The sequence below is a fragment of the Scyliorhinus torazame genome, chromosome 13 (assembly GCF_047496885.1).
Source record: "Scyliorhinus torazame isolate Kashiwa2021f chromosome 13, sScyTor2.1, whole genome shotgun sequence".
Classification (NCBI taxonomy): Eukaryota; Metazoa; Chordata; class Chondrichthyes; order Carcharhiniformes; family Scyliorhinidae; genus Scyliorhinus; species Scyliorhinus torazame.
In genome coordinates this window covers 198165203-198181560 of record NC_092719.1, presented here as the reverse complement: position 1 = coordinate 198181560, position 16358 = coordinate 198165203, and the positions used below count along the sequence as shown (strand labels likewise).

Below are 16358 nucleotides of genomic sequence, written 5' to 3'. Positions count from 1 at the left end.
GCAGGCTGGGAGGGCCGAAGGGTCTGTCCCTGTGCTGTAATTTTCATTGTTCTTTGTTCTATCCCTAATTGCCCTTGAGGAGCACTTCAGAGTCAACCACATTGCTGTGGAATCACATGTAGACCAGGTACGGGCAACAGATTTCTTAAAGGACATTTGGAAACCAGGGGCGTCATTCTCCGACCCCCCGCCGGGTCGGAGAATGGCCGTTGGCCGCCGTGAATCCCGCCCCCGCCCCCGCCGAAGTCTCCGCTCCCGGAGATTGGGCGGGGGCGGGAATCCGGCCGCGCCGGTTGGCGGGACCCCCCGCTGGATTCTCCGGCCCGGATGGGCCGAAGACCCGCCCAGGAATTGCCTGTCCCGCCGGCGTAAATCAAACCTGGTATTTACCGGCGGGACCAGGCGGCGTGGGCGGGCTCCGGGGTCCTGGGGGGGGGGGCGCGGGGCGATCTGACCCCGGGGGGTGCCCCCACGGTGGCCTGGCCCGCGATCGGGGCCCACCGATCCGCGGGCGGGCCTGTGCCGTGGGGGCACTCTTTCCCTTCCGCCTCCGCCACGGTCTCCACCATGGCGGAGGCGGAAGTGACTCTCCCCACTGCGCATGCGTGGGAAACTGACAGCGGCCGCTGACGCTCCCGCGCATGCGCTGGGAAACTGACAGCGGCCGCTGACGCTCCCGCGCATGCGCCGCATTTCCGCGCCAGCTGGCGGGGCAACAAACGCCATTTCCGCCAGCTGGCGGGGCGGAAATCCCTCCGGCGTCGGCCTAGCCCCTCAATGTTGGGGCTAGGCCGCCAAAGATGCGGAGACTTCCGCACCTTTTTGCCGGCGCGATGCCCGTCTGATTTGCGCCGGCTTTGGCGCCAGTCGGCGGGCATCCCGCCGTTGGGGGAGAATTTCGCCCCAGATGTTTTTTTACATGGTCACCATTAGACCTTTTTTTAAAATTCCAGATTTTTATTTAATTCAAATTTCACCAGGGCCCCCAGGGCATTGCCCTGAGTTTCCGATCCAGTGATAAGTTAAATAATGGGGGGGGGGGGGGGGGGGCTGTGGAGCAACAGGTGAAGGTAAAAACCTTCTCCACCCTGTGATGAATGTAAGAAATTTTTGTATATTGCATTATGTGTCTGAAGCAGTAATGGTATTAGAAGAACTCAGGTTAAACTATCCATATTATATGTCTGCTAACGCTATGATTAAAGGGTTAAAAGCTAGGCAGGGTTCTTGTCACTCATGGCCGGGGGCGGGGGGCGGGGGGGGGGGGGGGGGGGCGGTGCTGGGTCTGCCTTTCGTTTCATTTTCAGCCCTGCTCTCTGTCTTATTTTTGGTTTTATATTCAGATGTTCCGCTCTGGATACGGAAGAAAGGAGATGTGTTGGTCAGACTGACTTCCGAAAGCTTCTCTCTCCAGGGACTTTGTGAATGAATATGTAAGCCACTGCGTGTTAACTTTATTAATAAGAGGCATTTGACCTCTGTGCGTTGATTTTGCTTCATTGGAATATTTGAAGTAGATAGAAAGTAAGTTCAAAGTCCCTTCTTTATTTTTTTTGAGAACTGTTTAACTGTTAATTGAAAAGCTGTTTTTCCCTTGGATGTTAACGGGGTTAGTTCTCTGTTAATAAACAAGTTTGTTTTAATATAAAAGATCCCTATATGTCAGTGGAATCTCTCCTGGAGCAAAGTATCCTTTTCTCAAAGTTCACAAATTGAAAAATTGTTGGGACCTCATCCGGTTTCCTGATTTAAATTGGGGTCTGGTCCGGTTACTGTAACACCCCTCCCCCTCCCCCAACTATATAATCCAGTACATCTCCACCCCTCTTCAGCTCCAAAGGAAAGTCATAGGGACGCAAAACATTAACAGTCCTTCTCTCCCTACAGATGCTGCCAGGCCAGGTAAAGAACAGCAGATTTCCTTCCCTAAAGGACATGAGTGAACCAGATAGGTTTTTACGACAATGATTTCATGGTCATCATTGGACTTTTAAAAAAAAAATTCCAGATTTTATCCAGCGTTTCTGTTTTTATTTCTGATTTCCAGCATCTGCAGTATTTTGCTTCTATTTTATGACTCAACTTTGCCCCCTTGCTCCCCCATACCCCAAGGAGTTCTGAAGAAGCTGTTTTTGACTGAAAATGTTAACTCCGTGTCTCTCTCCACAGATGTTGCCAGACCTTCTGGGATTTCCAGCACTTGATTTTTATTTCAGATTTCCAGTATCCACTATATTTTGTTTTTGATATAGCTTGCAGTTTTCATTGATCGAGTTATAGACGTCTACTGGCTCTGCCAGTCCTGGCAGTTCCTCATTGTAAGCATCATGGTGTTGACACCCTCAGCGATGCTCCTCAGTGACTGGAACAAGCTCTGGAGTGCCTAGGCAATGTCCACATGCATCTGGGACATGTCCCTCATCGACCGGGGCATGATGTTGCGGCCCTCAGCCATGGTCATCACAGACTGAGCCATGCCTTGGACACTCCAGGTGCTGATGTCATACTCCAGGCTTTCCACTGCAGTTGTCATCTTAATAGTGTTGCACTTGATGCCACGCATTGCTGGCACCATCGCCTGCGCCCGTGGCCTTTGGGACTCCTCCAATCGGCAATGTGCTCACTGGAGTGTCACTGACAACCCCACGGCCGTGCTCTTGCTTCTACATCAGTTCCGAGGTAACCATACCCAGAGGCTCGGCATGTGACTGGGACTCAATTAAGTCCTGGCATCCAGCAGACATCCAAGTGCCGACTCCCTTGGATGTTCCTATCTCCACCTGATGTTCATCAGCATCTGTGTGGTGCTCACCAGATTGTGCCCCAGAAGCCTGTCCACTAATATCACCCTCTGCGCTGGTGGAAGGTGCAGGTTATAGCTGTGACGCATCGATGGTGGTTTCCTCGGAGCTGTCCTCTGAGATGTTCTCTTGAGTGGCGGGTGGCTACCCCAGACGCCAAGCCCCATCAGGTGGAGATTCTGCGAGAGATTGGACATGTGGTCATTGAGAGTAAAGGATCATTTTGTCTGACATGAACAAATCATTTGTGGCAGATCATCTGGGCGAAGCTGTCAACCTCGCTGTCAGTGACTGCTGTATCCTCAAGCAACCCTATGATCTCCAGGGCCCGTTCCTCATTGGGGGTGAGGTCTCTGATATCTGAACCTCCACTGCCCATCAGGCCCTTTCACGGCTATTATGGGCTAACCTCTCCTGCGGGGACAGAGGGGGCATTGTGAGCGGCATGCTTGATGCATCCGGGGTGGTCTGTGGGAGGTGGCATGTGTGGACTCCTCACCTGGACATGGAGGGGCTGTGTTGGTGGGTGCTGGTGGCGCACATGCGCAGTGATCGGATGTGATGCAGGTGCGAGGTGCCAGCCAGTGACATGTTGTGGGGGGGGGGGGGGGGGGAGGGGTCAGTGGTCAGGGGGGTGGCAGGGGGAACTGATGCCAAGGGCCAGTGTTCACTTACCCTTGCAGCTCAGTGGAGGTCGTTGTTCTTCTTCATGCACTGTACAGTGGCCCTCCTGGTCATGCTGCCCGAACTGACGGCCGTTACCAGTGTCTCCAAGGTGGCATTGGCAGCCCTGCTGTTTGTCCATCAAACCCCCCCCCCCCCCCGGGGAACTGAATATCCTGTCTCACCTCCATGGTGTCCTGAAGCTTGGCCAGGTCAGCATCCCTGAAGTGTGGAGCAGGTCACGAGTGGTGCCATGCTCGTGTGCTGACTGGGAGAGTTGGGCAGGAACATTTAAAAGCAGCAACCCCTAGTTAGCGGTAAGCTGCTGGGCGCGAGTCTGGCAAATCAGCAGCCAATAACAACATAAAACTCACAGGGGCGCATTTTCGGCACTAAGTGCCGTTAGACGCGACCCATGATCTCACCAGCGCGGCCTTCGGAAAACACGCAGGAAATCGTGCCCGATATGACACTGAACTTTTTTCGTTAACTCGCGTGTTACATCAAATGCATTGCCCATTCTTTATTTTTATACAGAGTACACAATTCTTTTTTCCAAATGCTGGGAAATTTTGCACGGCCAATCCACCTAACCTGCACATCTTTGGGTTGCGGGTGTGTGGCTCACGCAGACATCGAGAGGATGTGCAAACTCCACACCATGAGGCAGCACTGCTAACCACTGTGCCACCCTGCATTGCCCTTTCTACATACCTGGTCACCTTTTTGAAAAATTCAGTCAGGTTGGTCAGTTATGACCTCCTCTTGTCAAAACCATACTGACTGTTCTTGATTAATCCCTGCTTCTCCAAATGCAGATTCATTCTGTCTCTCAGAATTGCTTCCAATTGTTTCCTCACCACTGAGGTTAGACTGATTGGCCTGCAGTTTCCTGGTTTCTCCCTTCTTGAACCCTCCAGTTCTCCGGCACCTGCACTGCGATCAGAAAATTATTTCCAGCGGCCCTGCTACTTTTTCCCTTGCCTCACTGAACAGCCTGGGTTACATTTCATCCGGCCCTGGAATTTGTCAACTTTTAAGCATAAGAGACCACTCAGAACCTCCTCTCTGTCGATGTTAATTTCTTTAATTTTATCACAGTCCTTCTCCCCGATTTATATAGCACGTGGCACCAGAAGTAATACAGAGTTTACTACCTTCTGGGTCATATTTTTAAATCTATTTCCTAGCTCCCTAAATTCTGCTTGCAGGACTTGAGCTCTTTTACTGCCTATATCATTGGTACCAATGTGTACCTCGATATCTGTACTTTTGCCCTCCCTCTTCCGTATGCATAACGTTTCTGTGAACAATGTGATCAGGCACATTTGTCTTTTCCCATTGAGTTGGCATCTTATTTAAGTTCTTTTGGACCCTCAGTAAGCCTTAGACCTAGGCACCAGGGACCCAGGTTCGATTCCCGAATTGGGTCACTGTCTGTGTGGAGTCTGCACGTTCTCCCTGTGTCTGCGTGGGTTTCCTCTGGGTGCTCCGGTTTCCACCCACAAGACGTGCTGGGGCTGGTTTAGCTCAGCGGGCTTGACAGCTGGTTTGTGATGCAGAACAAGGTCAACAGCACGGGTTCAATTTCCATACCAGCTGAGAATTATGAATCCTCCCTCGCTGTACCCGACCAGGCGCCGGAGTGTGGCGACTAGGGGCTTTTCATAGTAACTTCATTGCAGTGTTAATGTAAGCCGACTTGTGACAATAAAGATTATTTATATTTTATGTTAGGTAATTTGGACATTCTGAATTTTCCCTCCGTGTACCCAAACAGGCGCCGGAGTGTGGCGACTAGGGGCTTTTCACAGTAACTTCATTGCAGTGGTAATATAAGCCTACTTGTGACACCAATAAAGATTATTAAAAACAGAAACTAGCTGCAGACATGTTTGCGGTGTGGCGTGTTTAGGTCAGAATCGAGGGAACAACATAGGCACCCAACTTCAAAATGGAGGACAGACCTCGCTGGTAAATGCGCCTAAAAGAATGCAACAGAATTAAAACATTGCCCATGTTTGAAGCACCCACTCTACTTATGTACAAAGCATTTTTGTTTCAATAAATTAATTCGCTGTAAGATTTGTATGGAGCCTTATCTAGAAATGTTGCACTCTGAGGGGGGGGGGGGGTAAATTAAAGAATGATCAGGAAGAATGGGGTAAATTAAAAGATGACTCTTTTCTGGATTTTAAAAATATTTTATTATCTGCGATTTGTACGCTTTTCTTTAATAAACAGATTAAGGTAACAAGCTAGTCAATTTGGTTATTTACAGATATTACATTGATGATTTACTAAAAATTAACAGTCTTTCTGTGCTCATTGCAGAGCCAGCTCTACACATTATTTTACACTAGACAGCAAAACATTTCATTTTAATTTCCTTCAGTATATAAATACATTACTGTTACTATATACAACTGCAAGTCAGTGCGATTCAGCAACCAAGATTTCCAGCAGAGATCAAGTCGTAACAGGCAGATGCAAAAACCAGGCAGATGCAAAAACCAGAGAAGTATCTGTGCAGATACTGCACTAGTGGGGTAGCCAGACAAATGGGCAGAGCTCGGTTTTTTTCGGGCTGCAGAGAATGATCAAAATTGTTCACACAACTCCGGTCCAAAGGATCTATTGGGCAGTGTTCAGAAATACAGGTGTTACCGTGGAACTCGGTCAGGATCTACAGTTTCCAACACCCAAACTATTGGATCTCACTCCAAAGCCTGAGCACTCACTGAGAAGTCCCAATTCCTACAGCGTAGACCCTATTCTTGATCCCCTGCAGCCAGCTCAGATGGCTTCATTAACATGTTGTTTTATGGACAAGTTCTATATTAAGACTGTTGCCCACCCTGATATGGAGGCTCTGTTTTCCACCCCATTTCCCAAGCAATAGGTTTAGAAAGGTTACTGCTTCCAAATAGAAATGAATACGGGTCACTAAATGCACCCCGGATGGGACTGTAACCCCAGTCCCTGTATGTCAAAGGTACGTTGTTGAATATTAAGTGCTTTAGATGGCCTTCTGACATGAGAAAGCACAATACAAATACTTTCATGTCATACATCTTAATGTTATAGGTTAGACTTTCAGCCTCTTCAGAAATGGTGCCCTGAAAAGTCAGTAATCGTTTCAACAAACATGAGGGTTAAGGAGGTCTCACACCATTCCATTGGCATTACTGCAGAAAGTACAAATAGATATAGAAGAGACATTTAAGTGAGTGGAATGGCTGGAGGAAGGATATGCCTCAAAATGTCTTTATTCTCCAACAACTGCCAATATTCAAGTTTTGCAGTATATTTTCGCTTACCAAAAAATGGTTAGAGGATCCCTACAGTGTAGAAAGGGGCCATTTGGCCCATCGAGTCTGCACTGAATCTCCGAAAGAGCACCCTACCTAGGCTCACTCCCCCGCCTTATCCCCATAACCCCACCTAACCTACACATCTTTGGACAATAAGGGGCAATTTAGCATGGCCAATCCACAATGCACATTTTTGGACTGTGGGAGGAAACCGGAGCACCCGGAGGAAATTCACACAGACATGGGGAGAATGTGCAAACTCCGCAGTCACCCAAGGCCGGATTCAAACCCGGGTCCTTGGTGCAGTGAGGTGGCCGTGCTAACCACTGTGCCACCCCATTATCCTGCAGTAGTCTTGACAATTCCATCCTATCGACACAACAATAATTCAGCCTAAAGAGTGAGAATATCCAGGATAACGTCACTGCAATTACAATCATTATTGAGCCAACAGGCTAATAAAGCCTCATAGAAGTCTTAAACCATTCAAAGTCAATGTACTATAAAGTATATTTTTCTTCAAGTTAAAGACAAATTATTTTACTAATACAGTTTACTCAATCTCTGAGCAACCAGTTAGCTTCAAATGATGAGGAATCTTATAGAAAATATTTTAACAACTGCACTCAAATTCAATTATTGGATTTATTTTGACTCAGTAAAAAAAAAAAAGTTTTCACACTCCTAATATTCTGTTAAGATGTTACAAACTGCCAAATCAGAAAATGCAAAGTCCTGTAACCACATTAAATAGGGACATAATTGCTCTGAGAGAGTGCAGAGGAGGTGTACATGAATGTTGCCAGGGCTAGAAAAGTATAGCTACGAGGAGAGATTGGATAGGTTGGGATTATTTTCCTTGGAGCAAAGAAGGCTGAGGGATGACTTAATTGAGGTGTACAAAGTTATGAGGGGAAGAGATAGAATGGACAGGATAAAATTGTTTCCCCTGGCAGAGAATTCTAGAACCAGGGACATTTGATTCAAGATAAGTGGCAGAAGGTGTAGTGGGGACAGGAGGAAGCACTTTTTTGTTTTTAAACAGAGTAGTGGGAATCTGGAATTCACTGCCTAAGTTGGTGGTGGAGGCGGAGGCCTTAACGTCTTAAAAAAAAAAGTACCTGGATCTGCACCCTAAGTGCTCTAGGCTACAGGGCTATGGACAGAGTGCAGGAAGGTGAGATTAGAAAGGGCACCTGCATATCCTCGGGCTGGCATGGTCAAGATGGGCCGAATGGTCTCCCTCCTCCTTCTGTGCTGTAACGTTTCCATGGTTCTCTAGTCTATTTAACTTACTCATGGTTGCTTCTAAGAAGTTATTTTCTATCAGTCCCTGCAATTGGCAAATCTTTGCCGCAACCATTTATCTCCATCAGATCACAGGAATAAAGGAAAACTACCAAAATCTTCAGAAATCCATAATGGGCTTGATTAGCTACTCTGAGCGAGCGCTGCAAAATAGCTCTCTTCCCACAGCCAGCAAGGCTTTTTTTTTTGTACAATTTTTTCACAAATGGAAATACAGCCCCGGAAACTTTCATTTTCCCAGTAAGTAATGAAATAAAATGCTCTTGGTCATATCAACAATTTAAGACCCAAATTAGAATTTTTTTTTTAAAGGTTTCAGAGCGACAAGTAGTTGCCATAGTCCCAGATGACCATAGGCTGCTTTCTCCTTTGAGGGGGAGAGCTGACTGGCCGTGATTTAACCCGAGGATCACCACACCTCAGGGAGGGACAAGGTTGAGAAGGAGGGGCCTTCATGAATAATCTCAGCCGGTACAGGAATTGAACCCGCGCTGCTGGCCTCGCTCGACATCACGAACCAGCTGTCCAGCCAACTGAGCGAAACGAGCCCCCTTAGTGTTTGGACAAGCAGGGTGTGGGGGAGGGTCTAAAATTAAGAGGAAAAGGAGGACCTTTGGATGTTAGCTGAATTTACGGGTACCCTCAACTCCATCACAGTAATCTGTTACTGCAAGTTTAAAGGATCTTACGTTAAATCTTTTTAAGTGTTATCTCATTACTTAACTGGAACTCAAGACATTGCATCTTTACAAACAGAAGAACTGAAAGAAATGCAAAGTTGATACATTCGAATTTGAAGGTCAGTGAAAGTGAAGCTTAGAGGATAGCCTAATTTTAATAATAATGGCTTCAATTTATGATCATTATAGACCATCAGTGAACAAGCTCTTTTTAAAAAAAAAATAATGACAGCACTGGAGTAATAAATAGAAATTGGATTCCCCCTGGGTTAGTGTTTATACGACAGTGGAGAATTCATAATCAACCATGCAACATCAATGGAACAAAAATGGCAAGGTATTTCTGCTCCAAAACTTTGCCTCATGAAGCAGTTGTACATGAGTAGGGTGCAGCATTGTTAGCACTGTGGCCTCACAGCTCCAGGGTCCCAGGTTCGATTCCTGGCTGGGTCACTGTCTGTGCGGAGTCTGCATGTTCTCCTGCATGGGTTTCCTCTGGGTGTTCCGGTTTCCTCCCACTAGTCCCGAAAGATGTGCTGTTAGGTAATTTGGACATTCTGAATTCTCCCTCTGTGTACCCGAACAGGCGCCGGAATGTGGCGACTAGGGGCTTTTCACAGTAACTTCATTGCAATGTCAGCCTACTTGTGACAATAAAGATTATTATTAATGAGTTTGTACACTTGCTTGCATGGTAAATTTCCTGTCAATTTGGAGAATAGAATAAAAAGTCAAATTTATTTCAAGAAAAATCTCTTAAAACTGTATTTTTGGCTCTCCAACAAAAAGCTAGCGAATAAAAATCAGGGCAATAATAATTTTTCTTTAATTTACTTAAAAATAATCTTAACTCTCATTGATATGTATTTTTGGCTGTGTTGCTACAATGGGTAAGTATGTAAAAATCTGGTCATCCAAGTGATAACTTACAGTTACACTCAACAATCCACTGTGAGTTGATAAACCAGGTTTCCATACATTTAGCTGTGATCAGCCCTTTCATGAGAATAAAGGTTTAATTAATCCATCAGCTCATATTCCAGGCTTATCAGTTCTAGAATGCGCAATAGCACATTAAAAATCTCCATGAAGAAAAAGGAAAATAATAGCAGCCAAGTTGTGGCTAGGAGGTTTAGACCGATGTGTACTTTAAATGCAATAAGTATGGATAAAAATAATATTCTTCTACTAGCTTTCTTCTCAGAAATAACCTCCAACTTGTTCCTAACCCCACTATACTTCTTATACTTCTCCTCACTGCTATAATCAAGAGACACCTACAGCAGGAGAAGGGCGCATGGAGGCACAAGATTTGGCCCTATATCATAGAATTTACAGTGCAGAAGGAGGCCATTCGGCCCATTGTGTCTGCATCAGCCCTTGGAAAGAGCCCCCCACTTAAGCTCACACCTCCACCCTATCCCTGTAACCCCATCTAATCTTTTTTTTGGACACTATGGGCAATTTATCATGGCCAATTCATCTAACCTGCACATCTTTGGACTGTGGGCGGAAACTGGAGCACTCGGAGGAAACCCACGCAGACACGGGGAGAACGTGCAGACTCCGCACAGACAGAGACCCAAGCCAGGAATCGAACCTGGGACTCTGGAGCTGTGCTACCGTGGTACTCACCTCGCTGGTGTAAAGATACCCTATCATTTGTACTGATATTTCTGATCTGTATATCAAATATCAACCACCATCATAGAATCCTTACAGTGCAGAAGGAGGCCATTCAGCCCATTGAGTCTGCACCGACCCTTCGAATGACCACTCTACCCACGCCCACTCCCCGTCATTCATGTAACTCCATAACCTAACTTGCATATCCTGGGACAGTAAGGGGAAATTTATAATGCCCAATCCACCTAATCTTTGGACTCTGGGAGGAAACCAGGACACCCGGAGGAAACCCATGCAGACACGAGGAGAACATGCAAACTCCACACAGTCATCCAAAACTGGAATTGAACCTGGGTCCCTGGCGCTGTGAGGCAGCAGTGCTAACCATGTGCTACCTCACAAAATCAATGTTCTTAGAAAGATAATGCTACAAAGATGAGGAGCTCTCATCTCGGTGTTAACTTGGGAAATGGGTGTCAATTTCTTGACTCAGTAGTGGACCCAGTAATTGTTAACCTGGCAGCAAGAACATGTGGAAAATTAGGCCCCCTGATGGGCATTTACTTAAAAATTATCCAAATGTAGAAAGCAAAAGTATTAATTAAATTTGATATTTCTGAATTTAAAAAGGAAGTTTGCTTTCTTTACCCCGAGATTAGGGTGTTATACGATATTGATCATTCTCACACAAAAGGTTGGATTGCAATTTCAAATGCCATTTTAGCTCACCATGAATATTTCTCAACTTGTTGATCAAACCGTTGTATGGAGTTCAACAACATTTGTTGCTGTTTTGAGTTTGGTTTGTTGGCTTTGTGGACCCCTCAATATTTTCACATTTTTGTGCTGTGGAAGGCACTTAAGTGCTTGTTCGCCATCACAATGTAATCAAGAATTTCACAGAATACAAGGATATATACATAACCAGAATCTGCGTTACCAGGCTATATGCCTTTTGAGTAAATGAATACAAACAATTGTTTAAAAACAAAACAGATTTTACAACCGTTTTTAAAAAAAAAGGTACCTTTAAAAAGCATCCAATTCAGTGGTTATGTCACAAATACATTCTTCAGAAAGCAGTGATGAAAATTCCACCAAAAAACATGAACTAGTGTCACCACTGCTCCCTGATCAAGCAATGTATTCTGGGGGAAAGTGAATAATCACAGTTAGCTTGGGCGCTGTTGGGCTATACCATAAAACTCTCAAAGCGTTGTCTGGACTGTCATCAAAGTACATTACTTTTACATTCCAAAATTCGGAGATGTAATGCCTTATTCCAGGTTTCTTGTGGCGAACATAGTGATGTTTTTGTTAAAAAAGGTTTTAACAGTGGAGTTGCCTCATTGTCCATCATGGGGGGGAGAAAGAGAGGACAACCCAGCAGTGCAATTAGCTATGATCAGCACAATTTCCCATATGAGGCAGATTTTCCGTTTATTCGTTTCGCAGCATTACAAAGCCAATGTGCAGAGCGGACCAGGCAAACCCTTAATCCATCTCCTTACTTTTTAAAAATTTATTTTTTAAATTTAAAGAGCATAGAACATAGAGTGTAGAAGGAGGCCATTCGGCCCATCGAGTCTGCACCAACCTACTTAAGCCCTCACTTCCACCCTATCCCCGTAACCCAATAACCCCTCCTAACCTTTCTGGTCACTAAGGGCAATTTATCATGGCCAATCCACCAAACCTGCACGTCTTTGGACTGTGGGAGGAAACCGGAGGACCCGGAGGAAACCCACGCAGACACAGGGAGAACTTGCAGACTCCGCACAGACAGTGACCCAGCGAGGAATCGCCCTCGTTCTGTGAAGCCACAGTGCTATCCACTTGTGCTATTGTGCTGCCCTTAAAGTACCCAATCCTTTTGTTTTATCAAATTAAGGGGCAATTTAGCCCACCCTGCACATCTTCAGGTTGTGGGGGTGAGACCCATGCAAACACGGGGAGAATACGCAAACTCCACACGGACAGTGACCCGGGGCTGGGATCGAACCAAATCCATCTCCTTACTTGCTCCAAAAAACAATTCAAATTGAATCCAATTTGTGGTCCCCACAAGAGACGTACGAGATCCAAGCTGACAAGAAAAGGCATTGCACCTGATCTCGGGCTTCACTATACTTTATCTTAGCCAAAAGGCTGTGAAGTGAGGCAGATTCTCCGGGCAGATAAACACTTTTGCAGCCATATTAAGCTGCATCGTAACAACATAGGCCCAATGACAGAAGAGACATTTCTAAGTGGCAAAAAATCTGTATAAAGTTTTATTGTGGATCTGACATTTGTACCAAACATCATCTATATTTATGTGAATTGAGATGATATAAAAAGAAAATTAATTTAAATACAATTCTGAATTCCACAATCTAAATTGAAGTCCCGTCTCACAGACTGTACCGTAAAAGATTCTTACTGCACACACCCCAATATGGAGGAACGATTGCAGGTCCTTCACTTCAAGGGAATAACATTTCCAAACATCTGCTACTCTGCTTTGAGTCTATCGCCTTTTCACACGAGAGAACCTCGTTCTGGAAGCCTTTGTCTCCCTCTAGAGGGTTAACACTGCTGTTAGAATACTGGATGTGCAAGCATACTATTTCTGACATTACAATAAATAAAAATATAATCAAGCCTAACTCAAGACAAAGTAACAGAAACTGATTTCCAATGTTACGCTGAAAACTTGACCTGACGCCCTGACCAGCCCAACCCCTCGCACCTCCCTCCCCACAAAAAAGACCAGTAAACCATCTGCATTTCCTATCAAATCCTGAACCTCGCCTGTGATATTTTTGGACCCCAAAAGGAATCACACTTTTTAAATTAAAACAAAATTTAAAAAACTTTACAAGTAGTTAATGAACAACAGGATCTGACTTTTGGTGGTCACCTGGGACAGTCACTTCAAATGGTAGATAATAAAGTTACTCGCTCCTTTAATTAAAAAAAAACCAGACTCTCTGCAAGTATATGATGGGTCAGGGTGGACAATAAAGAATTTCACTCAACCAAATTGTAACAAGCAGCAATTTCGGAAACTCTGAAAAAACTGTGAACGGTTGTTCTAGATCAGGAATTTATTTTGGTTCAATTTTACAACACAGGGAATTTGAAGAAATTATTTCATTAAAAAATGTTTCTGCTTTGTTTGGTACTTTGAAAGCAAAAACAAATTCCAAGCACTCAGCTAAAAATAAACGGGCTCCAGTTCAAGGATGCTCAAAAATCCCAAGGCTATTGGGACCTCAAACTCTCACAGGGTGGATTTTCATCAGCCTTAGCTGAATTGGCTTTTATGTTTGAATCACCTTGCTCTGTCACAGAAGGTTTTGATATGCTTCCAACAATGGCTGAACATAAAAGACAACAGACAAACAAGAGAATCAATCAACTTTTATGGATGGGACAATTAGCAAGGCTGTAAAATGAGATATCAAGTAAAAATAAGAATTTCCTTCCCTTCCAAGGAGCTCTTAGCCAGCATTGGGTACCCAAAGGACGTTAAGAAATAGATATGAGAGTCATTGCTAGCGTTCGAGGAGGCAGAATGGTCTGTTGAGATATATTACTATATCTCACGGACATGAAACATTCAATTTGGCTATGCAAAATTAGACTATTCTGGTTTTAGGGGCGACAGTTCCAGAATTCCACCTGCAAATGGCTTAATTCCCTCCCAAGGCTCTTTAAACTTCAAGCTGAGTGACAGATGACAATCCTACTTTCTCCACATTTCTCAAACCTACTAATAACAGGGCCTTCTAAGGACTTGAACTCCTGGCCTTCAGCTCAGGAATTGGATGCTTGACTGCACCTTTAACAGGTAATTTCCATTATGTGGTGCTTGCTGTTGTCCATCCTATATTTATTGAAACCAATCACCGAATTAACTTTGCCCAACACCATTTAGCATACGGGCACTTCAATGTCTTTGCCTTAACATCTGTGCCAGATCCCAATCTCATCTTGCAGATTCCAACACAGGACAGTAATACCTTTCTTTTAGGATTAGTTTTAAAAAAATTAAATCTCTTTTGTGGAAAAAATATTAACATCATTTGTCCATTGATATGTTGATTCTTTAGACTTTTTATCTTGTGTGTTGTTTGCTAAGTTGTTTAATAGTCTACAGTATGAACACTCCAAATAGACAGTCCCAGTGCAGGTGGAAATGGCCTGGGAGTGGGGAAAGAGACTCTTTTCATTGCAATGCAACATCTGATGCATCACGGGAGTCTGCTTTTCTTCATTCCCACGGCTGAATTAACAGAGGAAGCAGGTTTCCATAAGGCACGCCTGTACTCAGCAAGCTCTGTTCACTGGTCATAGCGTCTCCATTGTGACCCCTTTGCGTCAAATGCAAAGATGCCTCAACTCCTCCTCCAGATCCTCAATGTTCTTCATTCCTCAGAGGTTTCTCCTGTCACAAGTCTGTGACCTTGTTTTCCACAGATGCGGCAATCTGCTGCAACCGATAACCAAGTTGCATTTTCTGTGCGGTTGGATCCTCTTCTAGTGCTGTAATGATCTAAATTAAGACAAGAAGTGAAAGCAGTTATTCGACTGGCAATTTCACTGAACTTTAGGTGGTCAATAATCGTTCAGTATTGACTTCCGGTGGCGGCTATGAAGGATTAGGTCGCATATTTGGTGGCTCCCGCGCGGGTCGGACCTTTGGACCTTTCCCCCCGAATTTTTCTCGTTTTGATTCGGAAAATTGATGGTGGAGGCCATTGTGAAGAGGAATCCTACATCGGTGCATGGAGAGGTGGACCACAAGTGCTCTACAAGGAAGAAATAGGCGAACAGAGAAGGCTTGGGCTGAGGCTGCAGCGGGAGAAAGCATGGCAGGCGACTGGGGTCCTGGTCGAAGACCCAGCGGTCGACGGAGCAGCTGATGCAGTTCATACAGGAGGGCTTCGCCAAGCAGAAACAGGAATGCTTGGACCCGATTAAGGAATTGATTGCGCGTCTGGAACTTAGATTGGATGCTCAAGATTGGGCGATCCAGAAAGTGGAGAAGGCACTGACTGAGCAGGAGGAACACCAAACAGCAATGGAGGTGGAGATGGGGATGCTGAGAGACCAGCAGAAAAGGCTCCTGGAGAAGGTGGAGGATCTAGAGAATAGATCCCGCCGGCAGAACTTGAGAATCGTTGGTCTCCCGGAGGGGTCCGAAGGAGCGGACGCTGGGGCATACATAGCAGGCATGTTCGAGATGTTACTGAGGGATGGGACGTTCTCCCGACCCTTGGTGGACAGGGCTCACAGAGCGCTCGCGAGGAAGCCGCGTGTGGGTGACCCTCCGAGGACAATGGTGGTGAGATTCCACAGGTACCGGACAAGGAGTGTATTCTACGGTGGGCCAGGCAGTCACGGAGCTGTAAATGGGAGAATAGCATCCTGCGTATATATCAAGATCTGAGCGCGGTCGTGGCCAGGAGAAGAGCAGGATTCAACCAGTTAAAATCGACCCTTTTCAAGAAGAAGGTGAAGTTTGGACTGCTGTATCCGGCCCATCTCTGGGTCACTTATGAGGAGCAACATTTTTACTTTGAGTCGCCCGAGGAAGCGATGGACTTCGCTAGAAGGAAAGGGCTGGTAGCGGACTGAGGTGTTTGAACTTCGCTGCAGCGCTTATGTGGAAAAAGTTTCTTGTTTTTGGATGTTATTTGTAATGCCTTCTGTATTGATTTGGGGCCTGCTGACGATCTGTGTGAGTTAAAGTTAGCATTTGCTCTGATGGGGGATGGAGGTGTGAATGTTAGATGTTGAATCTTCGGTTTGATTTTCTGTGTGTTTCTTTCGGGCAATTGGGTTGGGATTGTATTTCTTTTGCATGTGTGTGTCCGAGAGGGGGGGAAGGGGGGGGGGGTCACCAAGCTAGCTGGGCGGGCTAGCTCACGGAAGCGCAGTGGGGGGTGAGCAAACGTTATGCTTGTTGAAGGGGATGG

General features: G+C 45.5%; 1 protein-coding gene across 7 annotated transcripts in view; it reads right to left on the bottom strand.

Annotated features, from left to right (window-relative positions):
• Positions 1-5647: 5647 nt before the first annotated feature.
• Positions 5648-16358, bottom strand: part of plxnb1b (plexin b1b) — a 323503-nt gene continuing 312792 nt past the window's right edge. For all 7 annotated transcript variants that reach the window (XM_072472813.1, XM_072472817.1, XM_072472818.1 and 4 more), the window contains one exon: positions 5648-14932. In XM_072472813.1, coding sequence (XP_072328914.1) covers positions 14828-14932 — 105 coding nt within the window. In that variant the 3' untranslated portion in view covers positions 5648-14827. The remainder of the gene's footprint in view (positions 14933-16358) is intronic.